This window comes from Erythrolamprus reginae, chromosome 3 (assembly GCF_031021105.1).
Source record: "Erythrolamprus reginae isolate rEryReg1 chromosome 3, rEryReg1.hap1, whole genome shotgun sequence".
Taxonomy (NCBI): domain Eukaryota; kingdom Metazoa; phylum Chordata; class Lepidosauria; order Squamata; family Dipsadidae; genus Erythrolamprus; species Erythrolamprus reginae.
Genome location: NC_091952.1, coordinates 136470614 through 136491393, shown reverse-complemented (window position 1 = coordinate 136491393; position 20780 = coordinate 136470614). Strand labels below are relative to the sequence as shown.

The 20780-nt window shown below is 37.8% G+C and overlaps 3 protein-coding genes across 5 annotated transcripts in view; 2 read left to right on the top strand and 1 right to left on the bottom strand.

The window, feature by feature from the left end:
* The first annotated feature begins 2358 nt into the window (after positions 1-2358).
* LOC139164543 (14 kDa phosphohistidine phosphatase-like) lies at positions 2359-4631 on the top strand. Its single transcript, XM_070746818.1, has 3 exons — positions 2359-2734; positions 3922-4046; positions 4417-4631. Exons 1-3 carry the CDS (start codon positions 2590-2592, stop codon positions 4507-4509), a joined length of 363 nt encoding a protein of 120 aa, XP_070602919.1. The 5' UTR covers positions 2359-2589; the 3' UTR covers positions 4510-4631.
* A 1970-nt stretch (positions 4632-6601) lies between these two features.
* Positions 6602-8709, bottom strand: METTL18 (methyltransferase 18, RPL3 N3(tau)-histidine). 2 transcript variants are annotated; one of them, XM_070746815.1, is made up of 2 exons: positions 8372-8709; positions 6602-7731 (listed from the first exon to the last, which is right to left on the bottom strand). In XM_070746815.1, the coding sequence occupies exon 2, from the start codon at positions 7726-7728 to the stop codon at positions 6667-6669; it is 1062 nt and encodes a 353-aa protein (XP_070602916.1). In that variant the 5' UTR covers positions 7729-7731; positions 8372-8709; the 3' UTR covers positions 6602-6666. The 2 variants fall into 2 exon arrangements, with proteins under 2 accessions (XP_070602916.1, XP_070602918.1); XM_070746817.1 differs by having other exon boundaries at positions 8437-8491.
* FIRRM (FIGNL1 interacting regulator of recombination and mitosis) overlaps positions 8528-20780 on the top strand; it is a 49758-nt gene continuing 37505 nt past the window's right edge. The window contains exons 1-4 of one of the 2 annotated variants that reach the window (XM_070746811.1): positions 8528-8707; positions 13950-13989; positions 16171-16259; positions 17586-17687. In XM_070746811.1, coding sequence (XP_070602912.1) covers positions 8612-8707; positions 13950-13989; positions 16171-16259; positions 17586-17687 — 327 coding nt within the window. In that variant the 5' untranslated portion in view covers positions 8528-8611. The remainder of the gene's footprint in view (positions 8708-13949; positions 13990-16170; positions 16260-17585; positions 17688-20780) is intronic. The other variant, XM_070746812.1, reaches the window with a different exon arrangement.

Here is a 20780-nt window from a genome sequence, read left to right as displayed (position 1 = left end):
ATTTGCAACTTTCTAACAAGCAAAATCAATGGGGAAGCCAGATTCACTTAACGTTACTAACTTAATGACTGTAGTGATTCAATTAACAACTGGGACAAGAAAGGTTGTAAACTGGGACAAAACTCATTTAACAAATATTTCACTTAGCAACAGAAATATTGGGCTCAATTGTTGTCATAAGTTGAGAACCACCTATACCTAAAAAAAAATGCTTTTACCCAATTTGGAGTAATTTACTCCAGTAAGTACCCCAGTAATGGAATATTCAGGTTTGGAACACAACAGTACACAGTACACTGTTCATTTTTGATGAGCATCAGAACCAAATTAGGCTTCAGTCTGTTTTGAGTTTGAATAAACACAACAGATATTTACATTACAATTGATTTATAGACTTTTGGTCTACTTCCTTGACCTTTATCTACATAACTTCGCTGCTCTATTTTTATTCCCCACTTCCTCCTCTGTATAAATTTAATTCCTACTTCAGTCAACTCCTTCATGCAGCTGGTGAATTGAGAGGTGGCTGATAAATGCTTCTATCTTCTAACCCAGTGTTTCCCAACCTTGGCAACTTGAAGATATCTGGACTTCAACTCCCAGAATTCCCCAGCCAGCATCCCAGCCAGTTGCCAAGGTTGGGAAACACTGTTCTAACCAAATTCGTTAGACTAACATGCTGCCTATAGTTTGTAATGTGTGCACTAGTTAATTTGGTTAATCCCAGGGTTGATTTGATTTAAATTGAGTTGATTTAAATCACTAATAAAAAGGCTTGACTTAAATCAACTCAATTTAAATCATAATTTTTAAAGAGCAACTATTATCTCTGTCCCTCAGCGGCTCCTCCTCTAATCCACTGTTGACTCACCAACAGTCCCATTCACTTTAATGGGATGGCTGGTGATGCGGTAGTCACACATGGTAGTCCAACACATGGCAACTCCAAATCTCAACCAGCAAATGCTCTGTCCTACACATCTGCAAAAATAATCAGAACTTCAAATACAAACTTAATAAACAAATTATCACAGATAATCCCCACTTGGCCAGACCTTGGAATACTAATAACTAAAGATCTAAGTGCCAAAGCCCACAGCAACAACATTGCTAAGGTCTCAAGAGTTGTTAATCTAATCCTATGTAGCTTCTGCTCTGGAAATCTCACACTACTTACCAGAGCTTACAAAACTTTCGCTAGACTCATCCTAGAATACAGCTCATCTGTTTGGAACCCATACCGCATCTCAGACATTAACACCCTTGAAAATGTTCAAAGATACTTCACAAGAAGAGCCCTTCACTCCTCCACTCGAAACAGAATACCCTACGAAACTAGACTTACAATCCTGGGTCTTGAAAGCTTAGAACTACAACGCCTTAAACATGATCTAAGTATTGCCCACAAGATCGTATGCTGCAATGTCCTGCCTGTCAAAGTCTACTTCAGCTTCAACCACAACAACACAAGAGCACACAACAGATTCAAGCTTAATATTAACCGCTCCAAACTTGACTGTAAAAAATATGACTTTAGTAATCGGGTTGTCGAAGCGTGGAACTCATTACCAGACTCTGTAGTATCATCCTCTAACCCCCAACATTTTACCCTTAGACTATCCACGGTTGACCTCTCCAGATTCCTAAGAGGTCAGTAAGGGGTGTACATAAGCGTACTAGAGTGCCTTCCGTCCCCTGTCCTATATTCTCTCCTATATCTCGTATGTTTTCTCTACTATATCCTCTATAACCTTCATTGTGTATTATTGTGTATTGGACTGACTGACTAACAAACTAACAAACTAACTAACTAACTAACTAACTAAATAAATAAATAAAATAAAGATGAGGGACATGGCTGGTAGTAGGTGAGTGGAGGCCTGCTAACAGGCACTGCCACAATGGAACTGAAATGATAGGTACTCTTTAAATATTAAGGACACATTATTGCTGGTTAGTGTAATCTTTAACATTATTTGCAAACAAAATGAAGGTTTCCTAAATCCAATTTAAATTTAAATCCAATTTAAATTTTTAAAAAATCGATTTACATTTTTAAAAATCTGATTAATTTTTTTTTTAAATCATCGATTGTTATCTACCCCGGTTAATTAAAAAAATTAGATTTGGGCTGCAAATTGAATTAATGTTAACCAAACATGCCATCTTATTCTACTCCTTAAGTTCATCCAGAAAACTTGATCCAAACGACACGAAGCCGAACACAGTTTAAAATAGATGAGGTTAGTAGTATCCCATATTATGCACCTTTGAGTCGAGATTGAAAAATATCCGTTCTCTCTACCCTCTTCGTAGGGGGTGGGATGGGGAGAGATATGCTTGTGCATGGGTAATTCCAGCAGAGGTTCGGCGCAGCTATCTCCCCTTTTGGAAAAACGCCTTCCACCCGCGCTTTCGTGCGGCCAATTCGCAACTCCACTACAACCAGTACAAGCCAATGAGCGCTTGCGGCTGGCGATCCAGGCCGCTTTTTGCATTGGGGAGGCTCCACACGACGCCGAAAACACGTCGACGCTTTCTCTTTCTGTGCTTCGGCGCGCGCTCTGCTCCAGTCCGCGAGGCTTGGCAATGGCGGCCGGAGGGCAGCTGAGCTCGGTACCCGAAGTGGAGCTGGACCCTGAGGGCACTTTCAAATATATCCTGGTGCGAGTGCAGCGGGGGACTGATGAGCACCGCGACATCGTGAGGGGCACTGCGGGCGCCGAGTTCCACAGTGAGTGGAGGTGCCAACTGGACCGAACCCAGAATTTGGTTCAACAATGAAAAAAAAAAAAGAGAGTGAAGCCAGCACCGCTGAAGTGAAGTCAGCATGAAATTAAGAAGCCGAGATAGCACTAGAGTGGGGGAAATGAAAACTTTACTTGTATGACTAATGAGTGGTCTCATTAGAGCAGTGTTTTCCAACCTTGGCAACTTGAAGATATTTGGACTTCAACTCCCAGAATTCCCCAGCCAGCGAATGCTGCCTGGGGAATTCTGGGAGTTATTACTTAAGTGGGTTTAACCTGGGTTAAATCCGCTGTCAGATTTCGCTGGCACATCCAAGCCTAGTTCCCCCATAATGTTCCATTTGTTTTAATTATGGTTTGTGGGCTCCCCACATCCCACCCCCATTATGATTTAGTAACAGGTAACAATTGAATAGATCACTATTGAATCTTGAATTTATTTATTTATTTTTTGATTTGATTTGTATGCCGCCCCTCTCCGAAGACTGGGGTGGCTAACAATGAAAACAAATCTAATATTAAAAATAATCTAAAAACCCCCAATTTAAAGAACCACTCATACATACAAGCATACCATGTATAAATTCTATAAGCCTAGGGGGAAGTGAAATTTCAATTCCCCCATGCCTGATGACAGAGGTGGGTTTTAAGGAGCTTGCGAAAGGCAAGGAGTTTGCATACTTTGTGTATTCAGCATATTGAAATAACTAGTTTCACCTATGCCCTGTTAAATTTTTGCACTTGAAAAATGGATGAGAAAAGCACATTGATCTCTTATTTGGAGTATAGTATAATAAATTTTAATGATTATGCTTTAGACTCACTGTTTAATCAGAAAGGTTGCTATTTTCGTTTTACAAACAAACCACTTACATTTTTAATTATTCTATCGTTCTATTTTGCTTGTGGACAGAGAAAGCCAAAAAAAATTAACTCATCAGATTTTTTTGGCATTCAATTTTGGTATTTCTTCATTTTGGCATCTACAAGAAGAGAATCTATATTCATTTATAAGAATGAATCTTTTCCAGACATAAATGTTCAAAATTTCTGGAATGATAGGAATACTAGAGCTTTTTATAGTTACTACAATGTTTACATTTCACAGATTCTTGTGTTTTGTCTTTATAGTATACTATTAATATTTAGTTTACCTTTATTTTTTTTACAGATCATATATTTGAAAAAGTAAACCCTGAAATGGAAAAGCTAGGGTTTGTATGCAAGTGCCTTGGAGGAGGAAAAATTGATCATAACAGCCAAGACAAAAAAATCCGTGTATTTGGCCTTTCTACAGTAAGTACATATGCTGCCCAAATATTGATTTAATTTGAATATTAAGATTGGACAGTGTATTAATTCATGGGAAGGAACAATTTGGGGATGAGATTTCTCTAATTCTTACCTATCCTGAATCTACCATATTTCATGTTTAAACCATTGCTTGTGGAACTTTTATTGTGTTCACACATTTCCAATTATGCTGATTGCAAGACTTGTTATTTTATCATAATTTGTGTACTTTGAGCAGGTACTAAGGAATAAATCTATCTGGAAATAATCATACTCAATAGCTGTACCAGATTGGACTAAAATAATACAAGTATCTTTTCCCATCCTTTTTATTTTACGATTCCATGACACTAGAAATCTTTTTTTCTTACAGGGATATGGTAAAGCTGATCATTCTGTGACTGTTGAAATACTGAAGAGAACTTATAAAGATTATGAAATTAGCTGGTCAGATGACAAGAAATAAATTGTATACAGTACTCTAATATAAATCTATCTTTTCAAGATAGTATACACTTAATTATAAGCTCCCATGAGGAAATATAATCAATGCATTGAGCCTATACTAAATAAAAAATAGGATATGAATGGCTTGGTTCATGTTTAAATAACTGATCACATATTCATATGTTATTGACAGCATTTGTATTTTTGAAATCCATACTTTACTTCCATCGCCATAAAAATAATTTTGGACCCTGCATTTTTAAGAAAAAAAGTTTCATTCAAAGTCAGCCTTTATTTTGAGGACTTCCTGAACATTAATAAATATTTGCATTTTTGTTGATAAATTGCCAAGTCAAAACCAGAATGAACACACGATTTTTGATTCATCCAGTTTCAATATTAACTGAAAAATTAATATCTGTAATATCATGCCCAATACTTGCATTTCCAGGCTCCAAATTAGGGATCTACAGCTTTTTCAGGTACTCATTTCCTAAAATAATGCAATTTTAGAGCCTTATTTATGAAAACCAAAATCATATATGATTTATTAATATTTAAATTTAGAAGAGGGACTGTGAGCCATTTAGGTGCAATTGACATGCTAACAACTGCAAGCGCTGGGTACAAATTCTCCTGTATGCAATTACATGACATACTGTAATTCTCTTTGTCATCCAATCCCAGAGCAATTTTAAAATATTTAAATAGTAAAAAATATTAAGATATAGATTCTGCTTTGATGACATGTTTAATTACAAATTACACAGTGTAGTTTTGTGGTTTGTACTTGTATCATAAAGATAACCACATTGATTGGATTAACAATACCTGTTAGATGAAGTCAGTTTAACTTGAGGTTCAATGCACCCATAATCACAGTATAACTTTGTACAACTAAGTTTTCATAAAACATCACATTTTAATCCCTATGCATGACAAGACACATCAACCATGGAAGAATTAGATCTATTTCACTATTTTAATCAGGACCTTGAATTAAATTGTCTTGAAGTGCAATTTTTACTGATACTTCATTTGGTATCTGAACCAAAAAATGAGAATGTATGGTAACATCTAAATTCTAGTATGCTGCTGTTTTACTGCTGTGAATTATTAGGAAAGTGAAAGTTAAGCATGCCTCACAAGCTACTGCTTATGAATTGGGACTAATAATAAAAGCAAGAGCCAACATAAAAGATCAGAAGAAAGTATCCGAGAGGAGCTTCAAAAAAATTAAAAGTGGCTAGGGAAAATATGTGGAAAGAAAATATAATGGAAATGTGATTGCAGATTTCTAACGGAGAAAATTATAAGCAAGAGATCTTATAATTTGATATCCCAACTAAAAATAGGGTCATTTGAACTCCTGAGTTATGTGTAGTAGGCAACTGGGTGACTTTGAGCCAGTCTCTCTCTGCCTGGGTTGAAGAAACACCAAAGCACTTTTGAAAATTTTGTCAAGAAATGTGCATGGACTTATTCATATTCTTTCCAAGAATTAATCAACAAAAATGATACCAAGTCAAAAAACTGCTCAAGGAAAAAGAATATAGCATGTACATGGAGTCTGCTTACCCCATGGGGCTATAAAGAAAATCAGTTAAATTTCTCTCAATTTATCCATGGTTAATTAAGCTATGATTTATTGAACTCAATTTTCTCAGTAATTAAATACAAGGGTTGAATTGACTGATTTGTTATTCTGATATCTACCAAATTAATTGGAAAATATAAATTTCACGATAAAATATGTTCATTTCAAAGATGGCATGTATGATCAATTTAAAATTTTAGAAGTATAAACATTACTGTTCCTATTTTGCTTTTGAAGCAGCTGCCTTAGATGGATATGCCAGTAAAATTTGAGATAATTTTGATAAGTGATTGATGTATTGGAAATATATTGTACATGTAGTATCACTCTTAAATAAATTAGGTGACCAAATAATTGTGAAATCAAACTAGGTCCATAAAAGAATGAAGTCTTAGATGTTCATGGGATATGACTGCTAGACAAAATCAAACAAATTATATTTAATGGTATATACCCTGCACAAATAATTATAAATAATTCAGAGACAAGGAGAAAACATAGTAAATCAAAGAGGTTTTGGTGTAAGTAAAGTAAATGTAGTAATTTATTACAACACCTCTGATAACAAAAAATACATATTTAACAGATATTTTTAAATGTCAGTTCAATAATGAAACGATTGAGCCCCTTTTCAATAACTTTAACCACTTGAGATTTAAATACATTCTTCTTTTCTATGAAACTTATAAAAAGGTGGACCCCTCCTCCACACCCAAAATAATGTGCTTTGCTAGCTAAAAATATGGTGCCCTTTCTTTCCAATAAACTTGAAAGTACATAATGGAAAGCTTCATAATAATTAGGATTATAAATAGTTTCTGATGTAAGTATGAGATCGTATTTTACTAAAGGTTTGGTGTTATTTAAAATAAATGTACTAAATTCTGACCATTCCCCAGAAAATAACTTGCATTTGGAAAGAAAATCTTGGGCAAAGTCTTTTTTCCTAGACTGATTTAGGCGAAGCTGGATATCTTCCTCACCATCATCCCTTTGAGAATAATTAGCCAGTATGTTCGGCATAGTGATTCCGTCAATTACTGAACTGTTATAATCTTGAAAATGAACTTCTTTGGCATTTTCTTTTAGTGCAACTATTCCTAGCAGTCCAGCTCCACACCCAAGGTCCAAAACTGACTTCTGTGCAAATTGAATATCAGTTTCTGATAAATAATCCAGGAGATCAAAAGTGCATTCCCATATCTTTAAACCTCCTTCGTAGACACCTGTAATTAGGTCAGATTGAGAAGTGTTAGGCATGTTTTCTTTAACAGAGTTTCCTGGGAGTGAAGTCTCCACCACATAAATATTTGCATATTGAATGCCTGGTAAAATTCCAATAGTTTTGTTCTCAAGAACTTTACTGACATCTTTAGGAATATCATGCACGTTGGCAGATTTGGGACAGGACTGTTTCCTCAACAAACTTGTACTAGAGCTTGCATTCAAAGTACTATGGTCTGATATATTAGCAGTGGTTCCAGATAAATAGTAATTTAATTTATTTTCTTCTGAGGTAATCATATTGCTGTTTCCTTGATTATTCAATAGAACCATTTCCTGCTGTTGCTTTTCATTCTCAGCAGTATCTGTTCTTTTTTCTGCTATTTTTTCCACAGAGAAGTTGAATTGAAATTCCATTGTCTTGAGAAATAAACAGAAAAAAATAAGTTTGTTTGAAGTATTAATATGCAAACACATACTGATTTTGGTTGTACTTAAAAAGAAATGTACAAAGCTTATTTTTAAAGTGACTTTAACCTCTACACAGTTAATAGTTTCCACTATTTCTAATATACAAATGTGTGCAGTATATATTTAACAATTTTAGCAGGGTTTTTAATTAATGTTTTTCTGTTGCTTTTATGAAATGTTTCTTATTTGTTGGAAGCCACCCAGAGTCCTTCGGGAATTGGGTGGCATATAAATACAACTAATAAATAATAAACAAACAATACTCATAAATACTATACCATCCTGTGGCTTATCTGATTATGCCTTCGAGCTTTGAAAGGAATCCCAGAGACAACAATCTTCGTTGTCCAGGCAAAAAAATACACCGGATTTGAGGCAACATTAATTTGTCCCCAAATCTAATCCAGTTTCAGTAATCTTTTTCACAGCGTTTGCAAGAGAACAAGGAATACAGCATGACCGATTCTGACACACTAAGTATTTTGCCGCCAAATACTATCTTCATTATGCACCCGCCCCACTCCACAGACACACTTTTTTCCTTCCAAGAGCAATTCCCACACAATACAGAATATACCCCCTCCCCCACCTCGTAAATGGTGCCGTAGCAGACTCGCAAGACTAAACCTCGCAGGGGGAGAAGGAGGACGAAACCTGTAGCGTAGAGCAGGGAAGCCCATCGACTGAGTGTAGAGGCCAGAGCGGCTCTGCCGCGGGACTTAGCCCGCCCTTGAGCTGGCTCTATGGTCCTCGCGGTGTTTGATGGGAATCGTGCTGAGCGGAGGAGGAGGACCTTCGCTTCTGGCGGCAGATACGGAGTTTAGGCGGCATGTCTCAGGCCGAGCTGTTGCTGTTGTCGGAGGTGGAGGGCTGGGATCCAGAGGCGTGCCGTCGCCAGCTCTCCGCCGCCCTGCCGCGCCTTTTCATATCCTTCTCAGTTGCAATAGCCGAGGCGCGGGGGCAAATGGGAAAAGGAAAGGTGCCTCCTTGCAAAAGCCAGTCAGTTGCTCGCAGCGGGCTAAGGGGGTGACTAGAAAGGAAGCGCTCTAACGAGTGGGAAATGAAAATGGACCGTAGGAAACGTTAGGTAAAGCCTTGCGCTCAGCAGTTTCTCAAACGCAGCATCCGGAGCATTAAATATTTATATTGCTTGAGTTTATTTCTTTTTCGTTCCCTTTTCAAAGATGGCAGCTAACAGTAGCAAACGTAAAATTAAAACATTGGATATTAGCAGTAGCATGACCATAATAACAAATTAGTGGAAACTTCCTTTCGAGGATCTGGTTTTTCTGGATAGAAATATGAATGAATGAATAAATAAACAAATAAATATAAAAAAACAAGCTTAACATCGTTTCTTCCCTTGCTCATCGGCCGATCTAAGTTTGCCAATTTGTAGTTTTATGTTCTTTAAATTATTGATCATGCTAATCTCATTTTGGAATCTTTGTATGCTACTGATGTCAGTAATTAGGCAACCAGAATAACAGTGGGAAGGGATCTTATTCTGCCCCAGCACTGAGCCCCAAATAATTATGCAACAAGTTGTCTTGGATCCTATTTTCCCCTGCCATTTTTTCCAAATTTCCATAGTCCCTTTCATGGGGCCTATTAATTTACCTAAGTCGCTCCTGTTCCACTTTCTAAAGATTAATTCTCTATTCTTCATCACGTTTATCTGTTTTTCCAATTTTACCCATTTATTTTCACATAATTGCAACACCATTAACCTTTCCATTTGAAAAGCTTCCCTATACAGCTCCAAACAAGGAACTCCCCATCCCCCCTCTTTTTCGTTCGCAATTAACCATTTTTTCCTTATTCTTGGTCTCTTATCTTCTTCAATCCAATTATTTAGTTTTTTGTCCCACTCTTTAACCTTACATGCCGATAGCCCCCCCCCCCCCAGCACCTGAAATAGGTACATCATTTTGGGAGCTATCATCATTTTTAAAGCTCTTATTTTAGAGAGTCTCCTTAGCTTTTTCTCTTTCCAGCTCCTCATCTGTTTCAACATTTTCCTCCATATTAATCTATAATTCATCTCTTCAGTTTTCATTGGGCTTTTCAATAACCAAATTCCCAAGTATTTTATTTTTTTAAGTCCTAATTTCAGCCCTGATTCTTTCCTGATTTCTATCTGTTCTCTCGGACCTGTATTTAAACACATAATCTCTGATTTTTCCATATTAACCGACAGTCCCGATTCCTGTTTAAACTCTTGTAAAATATTTGTTATACCTTTAATCATCTCCATCGGGGTCTGGGTCAATATAATTGCATCATTTACAAATAAATTTATTTTCATTTCTAATTCCCCTATTCTATACCCTGCCCAAGTGTTATCTTGTCTTATCTTATTAGCTAAGATCTCTTGCTATTACAAATAATTTTGGAGATAAAGGAAAATAGGATTATATAAATCTAAACTGTCATCACTTTATGTAATAAATAGAGATAATGAAACGAACTTAAATAGGGTTATAGGAGAGTTGAAGGGAAGAGGGATAACTAAGATAGAACAGTTATATGAGAAGGATGGCAGGCCAAATAGAAATCGTATAGAATGGTGGTTAGGTAAGGGAAGGTGGCTACAAATAAATGCAATATGTAAATATCTTAATGAAAGGGAGAATAAAGAAGTACTATGGAGGGAGGAGACAGGGTTAGAGAAAATAATAGGAGAAAAAGTGGGGATAAAGGCGCAAGCAACTAATATATATAAATTGCTAGTGCAATCAGAAGGGGATTCTATTGATGGATTGACTAAATGGTGGCAAAATGAGATACAAGTAGAAGTACAAGAGATGGAAAATATAGTAGAAAATATAAGGAAAATTAAAAATACAAGAATCAGGGAAATCAGAAGGAAAATATTACATAAGTGGTATTTTACTCCTGTTCAACTCACACACTTTCAGCAGAATGTCAGGGGGAATTGTTGGCATGGGTGCCAAGACAAAGGAGTGTTTATGCATATGTTTTGGGAATGCCCGATAGTGCAGGAATTTTGGCAAAAAGTGAAAGAGGATATCAATAGAATGCTAAATATACAATGGACAATCACTAAGGAAATGGCAGTACTAGTAAAAAGCAATGCGATGGGAGAATTTAGAGAAATTTAAAAAGCAGCAATAGAAAGCGCTCAGGCAGTAATAGTTTTGGGTTGGAAGGATGTGACAAAATGGGTAATGCAAAATTGGTATAGGTACATGGTGGACCATATTCAATTTGAAATTATGGATAAAAGGATAAATTCGGATAATGAAACTGAGCTGGGACAACTGATGGGACGGTGGGACAAGGTAAGACAATATATGACGAGCAGAATCCGAGACCAAGCTACAAGAAATAAATTGGAATCACTCTATAATATGTAAATAGATATATTGCTCTTGGGTCAAGTGGACTATACAAGAAACACCCCCGATTTGGTGATGGGGTATGTGTGTGTGTCTGGGTGGTGGGCACATTTCACTATGCACTGTTTTATGTTGTGTGATATTAAAATTTGTTAAAAATTAATAAAAAATTTTTTTTAAAACCAACAACAACAACAAGTTGTCGGGTGATATCTGAAAAAAAAAATCAGGTGCTCAGGCATGAAAATGTGCCGCTTAGACACTATACTTTCACGCCTACACTGAAAAAATATTAGAGGGAACTTCGCCTACATGGCATCAGGCCAGAATACTTATGGGACCAGTCAGGTTCCACAGAGTCGGCCTTTTCCAGGTCCTGTCAATTAGACAATGTTGCTTGGCAGAGCCTAGGGAAGCTCCGGCCCTCTGTAATCAGCTCCACCCAGAGATTTGTACTGCCCCCATCCTCCTTGCCTTCGGCAAGAGTCTTAAGACTCACCTGTGTCACCAGGTTTGGGGTGATTAGACTCTAGCCCATTGGCCAATGAATGTCACATATGGTTGCTGTCTGAGTGGGTATGACTGTTTATTTTTTAATAAATTGGGGGTTATTGATTGTATAACTAGTTTTAAATTAATTGGATTTAGACTATTGTATTGGGTTTTTTTAATATGTGGTAAGCTGCCATGAGTCCTCGGAGAGTGGTGATATTTATTTATTAGATTTGTATGCCGCCCCTCTCCGTATACAAGTCCAATGAACGAATAAATAAAATAAATAAAGCTAGTTGTAAATGCACACATCTTAAATATATAAAACGCTCTAACGTTTACAGTAACTATATTTTACATTTTCACTATACAGTGATACCTTGTCTTACAAACTTAATTGGTTCCAGGACGAGGTTCTTAAGGTGAAAAGTTTGTAAGACGAAACAATGTTTCCCATAGGAATCAATGGAAAAGCGATTAATGCGTGCAAGCCCAAAATTCACCCCTTTTGCCATCCGAAGCACCCATTTTTGCACTGCTGGGATTTCCCTGAGGCTCACCTCCATGGGAAACCCCACCTCCAGACTTCTGTGTTTTGCGATGCTGCAGGGGAATCCCAGCAGGGAAAACCCAACATCGCAAAAACAAGCGCTTCGCTGGCAACGGAAGTCCAGAGGTGGAGTTTCCCAGTGAAGGGAGCATCAGTGAAATCGTAGCATCGCAAAAACACCGAAGTCCTCGAAACCCCACCTCCAGACCTCTGTGTTTTTCTGATGACGCAATTTCACTGAGGCTCCCCTCGCTGGGAAACCCCACCTCCATAATTCCATTGCCAGCGAAGTGCCCATTTTTGCGCTGCTGGGATTCTCCTGCTGGGATTCCCCTGCAGCATCACAAAAACACGGAAGTCCGGATGTGGGGTTTCCCATGGAGGGAAGCCTCAGGGGAATCCCAGCAATGCAAAAACGGGTTCTTTCCTAGCAACAGAAGTCCGGAGGTGGGGCATCCCAGCGGCGGCGGTGGGTTTGTAAGGTGAAAATAGTTTGTAAGAAGAGACAAAAAAAATCTTAAACCCTGGGTTTGTACCTCAAAAAGTTTGTATGACGAGGCGTTTGTAAGACGAGGTATCACTGTATAAACAAAAGAAATGCAACAAGATTATGTTTCATGACCAGTAAGTAGTGTTTATTGTGACCAATGTTTTAAGCTACAGAATAGAATTTGGAAACAATATTTTTTTAGAGCATGGTTTTTTATTTCAGTGCATTAATGTTGGAGTTACAGCTGAAGTCTATTTGTCTGTTTTGGCCCTGACATTTTTTGGTTGTTACTATAATTGTTAAATGCAAATGTGTAAAACGGTGCACTTGGGAATGGTTCAAAAACAGCAGCTTACACAGAAAATATAGCCCCATGCTTATCAATTGAGATCAAATCTCATCTATTTTATATAGTTGTAATCATGCTGATCTCTAACCAGCTTTCAAATGTAATTCACAATGCTGATTTTCATTTATAAAACCTTAAAATAACTTGGAAAAGTATCCTAAATATCAGCTGACTTAAGGATCTGCTTGGATATTAGGATTGGTTGTTCTTAAGATGTATAGTATTCTTACACTTCCTTTCTCCCTTGATAGGAAGTAAAGAAGATAATGATACATCGTCCTTAAAATAATTATCCAGAAAAGTTTGCCCATCATCATCATTATCACCCAAAATTGAAAAGGAAAATAAAACAAGTCATAACAAACAATTGAAAATCAAAAATAAATCCTATACATTAAGATAAACTGCCAAAATACAAATATTCTAGAATATTTTTAAGGTTAATCAGAAAAGCATTAATAATAGTTGTTAGGATAATATGATTTATTGCCAAATTTATTTGAATTATCCATAACCGTAAAGTTTAGTAGTTTTGTGTTAATTTGGAGGAACCCTATACGTTACCATCGTTTAAACGACCAACAAAACAGTTTTATTTTGCAATTGGTTGCAATGACAAATTCTTTCTGATTTTAAATAAAAACTGATTCCTCCTTTTTGGGCCTCGAGGATCACGCAGTTTCTATTCTTTGTGTTGAGATACATCCTGTGCTCTCCAAGTAGTAGGCATTTTTATTTGAAAGTGGTAATCTCAATTGGTATAGCCAGTACAGTATAGCTTAAACTACTGTTGTTTAGTTGCAGAAACTAAACAAGCAGAAAGCAGAGTAGTATATATTGTGAATTAAATCAGTGTGCTCAGCTGTTGATAAAGTTCAACTTTATTTTAGGATATGAATATGCTATTTTTCTTAATATTTGTACTCTTTATTTGAGGCAACTGACAGTGGGATTCAGCATATATGTAAGTAGTTGCTGTACAAACTTTTAAAGTATTCTTAATTCCTTTATTGTTTGTATTAAATTCTATGAATATGCACAAAACAGGTTTATTTTAAAGCCAGATCAAACCATTGTTTCTGAAGGTTCTGCAAAATTGTATTAGGTCAATCACAATTCAGCCTAACATTTTGGTGGTTCCAAGCTATGAATGACACAAAATCTGGGCAAGGCAAGCAGACCAAAGCTGTTGCTTTTCTATCCTTGTATCTCCCTGGAGGTATATCTCACCTGCCAACTGCTCTGTGGACATTGTTATGCCGGCAAGACCTTTTCTGGAATCTCCCTGCTTAGAGAAATTCAGAATTTCTCAGATGAGCATCTAAATATGTGAGCTTAGAGCCAACAACCAAACCAAATTACCCGGTCAACCATCTCTTCAGTCAGTGATACTGAAGAAACTGTAAATGTATTTATCTTAGCTTGCTAGATGTTCATAATTAAATGTTTCAGACAAAATGGAAGATTTTTCAGTAAGCATGCCATTTGGGAATTCAAAATGAAGGTGTATGAAGCAAAGTATTCAATGAAGAAGAATTTTTGTAGCTCAGGGTTGAAATGAGTGGTCTTTGGTGTTCTCTGAGCTTGATTGTTTTCTTGTAGATGTTTCATTACTCAAACTAGGTAACATCATCAGTACTAGTCACGGGTAATGTTGCCTTGTTTCTTTAAGGCAGCATCTGCAGGAAACTTTTCTGGAAACTTACCTTAGGTAGCAAGTTTCTCTCAGAGAATTGAATTTTCAAATGGAGGAGTTTTCATATCTATACCATATTATCATACCTCCTGCTGAGCCTGTTGATTTTTCTTATTGTGGGAATCTCCATGGAATCAAAACTACAGCTTCCATCACTTGGACCAAGAAGGGAACCTCTCTTGCCATATTCATACAAACTCTGCTCCGGTATACAAAAGACTACTGAGTACATTCTGGGTTAGTGTAGGGGAAGGGCTGGCATGAGAATAAAAGGAGAAGAAAATACACGACTGTGTAACAGAGCCATACACAGGCAACCACGGATTTCCCCCCCCCCCAAGTATGAAACATACTGCTCTTTAAAACAACAACAACAACCACCCCACTCTTCTTATGAAAAAAATAACCCAAACAGAAACATACTTATGCCCTTATCACCTTGAGGTTCGACTACTGTAACACTCTCTACATGGGGCTACCTTTGAAGAGTGTTCTGAAACTTTAAATTGAGCAGAATGTGGCTGCACAAGCCATCATGGGTCTTCCCAGATACACCTATGTCACTCCAACACTCTGCGGCCTACATTGGCTGCTGATTGTTTTCCGGACACAATTCAAGCATTGGTGATGACCTATAAAGCCCTATATGGCATCGGACCAGATTACCTACGGTACCGCCTTCTGCTGCGCAAATCCCAGTGGCCGATAAGGTCCCACAGAGTTGGCCTTCTCCAGGTCCCGTTGACCAGACAATGTCGTCGGGTGGAGCCTAGGGGAAGAGCCTTCTCTGTGGTAGCCCTGGCCCTCTGGAATCAGCTCCCTTCAGAGATTCGCATTGCCCCCACCCTCCTTGCCTTTTGCAAGACCCTTAATACCCATCTGTGTCGCCAGGCATGGGGCAGCTAGACCATGCCTTCTTCTTCTCTGACCTTTAAATGTTATGTGTGGATGTGATTGAGTAGACTGACTGTTTTTTAACATAATGGGATTTTTAGCTTACTGTTTTAACTATTAGATTTGTATACACATTGTTTTATATTGCATGTTGTGAGCTGCTCCGGGTCCTTGGAGAGGGACGGCAAACAAGTCTAATAAATGTAATAATAATAATAATAATAATAATAATAATAATAATAATAATAATAATAAATACAAAACTATACATAAGAAGTGCTTAAAATGAAATGAATGCAACAGAAAAAAGAAAGTATATATCACTAGCGATTTTTACAGTATTTATAGCAAGTAATGATACTGATTTACTAGGAAATATATAAGTATTTTCTCTTCCAGCCTGTCATGCCATCTAATTAAACTTAAATGGGAAACATTGGTAATAATGGTTTAAAATTTGTTTAGTATTTCTGTATTTATGGTTAAAAGCTGTAAAATGTCACATTGACATCTAAGCCTTGGATTTATGATTTTATTCAATTTACTTATTTACAGATATCTTACGAATTCTAACTGAGAGATTTCTACCTCACATAAAACTTTCAGAATTAGAGAAAGATTTTTTCTCCAAAATATTCCCAAAGGTATGATATTGTATATTATGAGCTGAAAAGTTAGTAACTCTATGTTTCTATGTATGCATGTGCATGCCTTTCAACCCATTTTGCCTTCCTGGACAAGTTATTGAAGTTTTCTTGGCAAGGTTTTTCAGAAGTGGTTTACTATTGCCTCTTTTGTAGGCTAAGAGAAAGTGACTAGCACAAGGTCACTCATCTGGCTTTGTCAGGGTTCACAGTCTCCTTGTTTCTAGCCTGGTGCATCAACTACTACAAACTGGTTCTAATAATACTGGCTATGTTGATAGTCAGTATTTCATTTAGATCAACGAGACAGTCCTCTCTTGCCTATGTATGCAGGTGGCTGGCTTCTTCAAAATCTAGCAATAGCCAGGAAAGGTTTGCAGTCTCCCCAGCTAATCAGGGCAGAGGCACAGCCCACAAGTGTGGCTTCATGGCCTAAGGATGATGAAGTTAAATGAGGCTTGTTTAGAAGCCTCTTGGGTTTTGGAATGCAGTGCTAGCCACTGATCTAGCTGAGTTTTCCCCCCTGCTGGGCTGTTTTTGGCTTTGCAATTTTTGTTGTTGCTTGTCTTCCTCCTTTAGGGACATAGTGGGTGTGGGCCTCTCAAGGCTGCCCCCACATGAGTTATCCCTGCTTACTTAAAGACCCCTGTATTCATTTAACGTCAGCATCAGTGAGTACAAGAGGCAAGGGCCGTTAAATGGGGTTGTCACCACTTGTGATAATAATGGACAGTCTCCATTATGGTCATAGATGGATGACTACCTGTATGCTTCTTTAATAAAGAAGACTGTACAGTAAATATCTATATACAGTACTTAACACAATATAAAAGTTATTGTGGGATCAACAAAATCTAATTTAGCTAAGCATTGACTGGAATCGAAAAAGATTACAATAATTCATGGAGTTTTGTTTTGCTAGCTGTCCTCTTATTCTTGACCCTCCTTATTCTCTGCTCAATTGTGTGTGAAATTTGAAGCTTCTGTTATAGTGCTGTGCTATTGCATTGCAAGAAAAGAAAGGATGGGATTCCTGTACCCTAATGCTCATGTTCTTTAGATCTTAGTTTCTTTCTAGAGAACCCTGGAAGAACTTAAATAGGATATCTTAATTCAGTGCCTGCTAATATGAAAGGGTGGTGGTGGTTGTTTTTGAATGTCCTGGCTGATAACCACTGCATACCTTGAAATCCTCTTGTATTTATTAAAAGCTATCAAGGGTAGTAAATGTCATCCCATTTTATAACAAATCACAGTGTTTGTTTCTATTTAATTTATTGTTTTAAGTTAATATTGTTTCAATTGTGATTCTTTTTGTTCAAGCAGACAATAGAATTATTTGACATGTTATTAAATGAAATATCCTCTGAAGCCAAAATAACAAACAAGAATGTACAGTTAAACATGACATTGAGAAACCATCTTCAGGTAAATCTAGCTCGAAGAATTGTTTATATCTTGTTTTTTTATAATTTTAAGATTTTGGGGGCTAATTTATACCAACTATATCCACTGAAAATACATGAGCAGTGGCTGTTTTTCTCCTGTTGCATATAATGTGGCTGTGGCTGTTTAAAAGGCATCTGTATTCCCCAAGAGTCAATTGAAAATTGTCCTGATTTTTAGCAAAATAAAAACTGAAATGTGCTGAAGATTTTTATTTATAGTTGACCTGCTTTTGCCTATTCTCATCCAGGCTGAAAATATAAGGAGAACTATTAATACTTTATGCTTTGAAATAAAACATAAAAACATAGGGTTGGAAGGAACCTTGTCAGTCTTGTAGTCCACCCCCCCACTCCACCCCCCAATGGCAGGAGATCCTTTACCATTACAGACTAAAGGACACAATTCAGTTCTTAGCATGATGCCAAACTTCCAGTCTAGATCAGGGGTGGGCAATTAATTTTGCTATGGGGCCGCATGAGAAATTGGGATGGTTTTAGAGGGCCGGACTAATATAATTAACTCAGTTCTACCCAATACTGTATATGCGAATGTCGTAAGTGTGAAAAAGGGGCATCAGTCACTTTTTTCAGGGCTGTTGCGATTTTGAACGGTCAGTAAATGAACCGTTGTAAGTCAAGGACAACCTGCCTTCTCCCCTAGATGTTTTCTGTGGAGCTTCAAAATGGACTCCTGATCTGCTTCTAAAAGAGTGCACTGGTCAGACAGATAATCCTCGACTTCTGTTCTGACCCCAATGGAGGCCAATGTTTCTATCTCCTGAGTAAGACGGTTCTTAAGTGAGTTCTGCCTCACTTTCCCACCTTTCTTACCACAGTCGTTAAGTGAATCCCTGCAGTTGCTTGTCAGAAGATCCCAAAAAATGTTTACATAACCCTGGGACATGGCCACCATCATAACTATGGGCCAATTGTCAAGTGTCCAAAGTTTGATCCAATAACTCCTTTCTTTTTCTAATAAAGTCCTTCCTTCCGGGATTAAAAGGGGATACAAAAAAAGAAAAAAAGAAAAGTGTTCGGTGCAAAGTTCTGCTCAGATTAAAGAAATTGGAGTTTGAGACGGGTTGATTAAGCTTGGAGTATTGTTTTGTTTGCTCTTTTTAAACTTTAATTATTTTTTCTATTTAGATATATGAATTTAGGAATTGCTGATCTGTTTTAATAAAGTTAGAAGTATTAATTATAATAAGATATGTAGTAGGTGATACTGATTTGGATTAATGCATAAATGGAATTGAATTTAGAATTGTTGGGGAGATTAATGATGTTAATGATTTTGAATTGAAATTAAGTAAGAAATGTAGATAATTGGTTAAATGTTAGATGGGCTGAAATAATTTTTAAATTTGGGATTAGGTAAATGTACTATTTAGAGGGGGGAAAGAAGTCTGAAATTCGTATATGTTTATGTTTTGGTTTTAATTTTCTTTTGTTAGATTTTCTTGGTTTATAGAAAAATATATAAAGAAAGAAGGAAGCACTTTGGCATAATGGTTAAAAAGTTAGAAATATAATTGGTGTACTTTTCGAAGAAACATTAAGGGGCGAATTTAATTAAAATTCTCCCTCTCTTTCCATTTTCTTTATTTCTCTCCACTTCTCTCTCTCTTTTCCCTTTCTCTCATTCTTTCTCTCTCCCAGGTACCTCTCCCTCTCCCCCTTCTTTCTCTCATTTCTTTCTCCACCCTTTTTGCTCTTATTTCTCTCACTTTCATTTCTGTTTTTTTATCTCTTTCCTCTCCCTTTTTCTTTCTCTCATTGTAATCCAGAAGCAGGGGCTGCAGGACCCCCGAGAGTGTGGCAGCGGCAGCGGCCGTTTTGTTTAATCTCGCCACCGCAGGGAGCACTTCTGCACTTTCTACCTCTACGGTCGCATAGCTGTGCTGTCCAGAGGGAAGTGGCAGCTTCTGGCCGAGGATCCCGCAGCGCCGGCCGCCGGCTTGGCAGGAAGCACTGGCAGTAGATCCAGGTGGTGGGAGGAGAGGGAGCCGTGGCCGCTCCCGGCACTGCCCGCCGAGGATGGGTCGGTGCTGAGCCTCCAGGTTGCGGCTGCTGGGAGAGACTCTCTGGCTCCGCCTTTCTCTTTAAAGTTTGGGGCGGAGTGTTCAGCCTCCCACCACTCCCCTGGAGTGCATGGCAGGCTGACACTGGAACGGGGAGCTCGCATGTGCACGTGCGTGCGACATTCGGGGCAGGAAAAACCTTCACCAGTAGAAGACTTCCCCCACTTTCCTTGCCATTCCCCCACCAACTCCGATGCCCGACTCCTCTGCGCAGCCTTGGAAAAGACTGCGCGGGGGTGTTTTGTGTGCGCGGCCACGCGCCTTAGAGGGAAAATCCGGGCCTGTCACAGACAGCAGTTGGGCCGGATGCGGCCTGCGGGCCGCCCCTTGCCCAAGTCTGGTCTAGATTTTGCTCTCATGTTGTGAAGACAACAACCAGTAAATATCTTTCTCAACTGAAATAATCTCAAAGTACCCCAAATGGTCTTAGATTTACAGAATGCATTCATAATCTGGGACCCATGACTCCTATAGGATTGAAATTTGACAAATCTGTGGCTCTTTCAGTTTTGCCATACTGCCACCTAGACATTCAGCAGACCAGTCATTTCCTAGTCTTCCAGAGGTGGGGTAGACCAGTCCTACCATTGGCTGCTGAAAGGCAATCAGCTGTGGTCAAGCCATCAGAAAGATGGAAGTTGTTCCCATTCCATCATTGTTTTCCCCCTAATTATTCTGTTTAGGTAAGGAATTATCTTTTAAATGATGACCCTGCAGATCTTAGGTTGTTTAGTAATTTTCTAATAATTTACCGTATTTTTCGCTCTATAAGACGCACCTGCTGATAAGACGCACCTAGTTTTTAGAGGAGGAAAATAGAAAAAAAATATTTTGAGCCAAAAAGTAGGCTAAAATATTTATTACAATAACACTGCCATAGGGGAATTGGGAAAATATACAAACAAGCCCCCCTCTCTCTTTCTTTCTATCTCTCCCTCTTTCTCTCTACCTTTCTTTCTCTTTCTCTCTCTCCCTTTCTCTGTCCCTCTCTT

Excerpts from the sequence above, each read along its gene's own strand:
- LOC139164543 (XM_070746818.1), top strand. The coding sequence starts at position 2,590 with ATGGCGGCCGGAGGGCAGCTGAGCTCGGTACCCGAAGTGGAGCTGGAC. Across the intron at positions 2,735-3,921 it reads TGCGGGCGCCGAGTTCCACA|ATCATATATTTGAAAAAGTA; the intron begins GTGAGTGGAGGT and ends TTTTTTTTACAG. Across the intron at positions 4,047-4,416 it reads GTGTATTTGGCCTTTCTACA|GGATATGGTAAAGCTGATCA; the intron begins GTAAGTACATAT and ends TTTTTCTTACAG.
- METTL18 (XM_070746815.1), bottom strand. The coding sequence starts at position 7,728 with ATGGAATTTCAATTCAACTTCTCTGTGGAAAAAATAGCAGAAAAAAGA.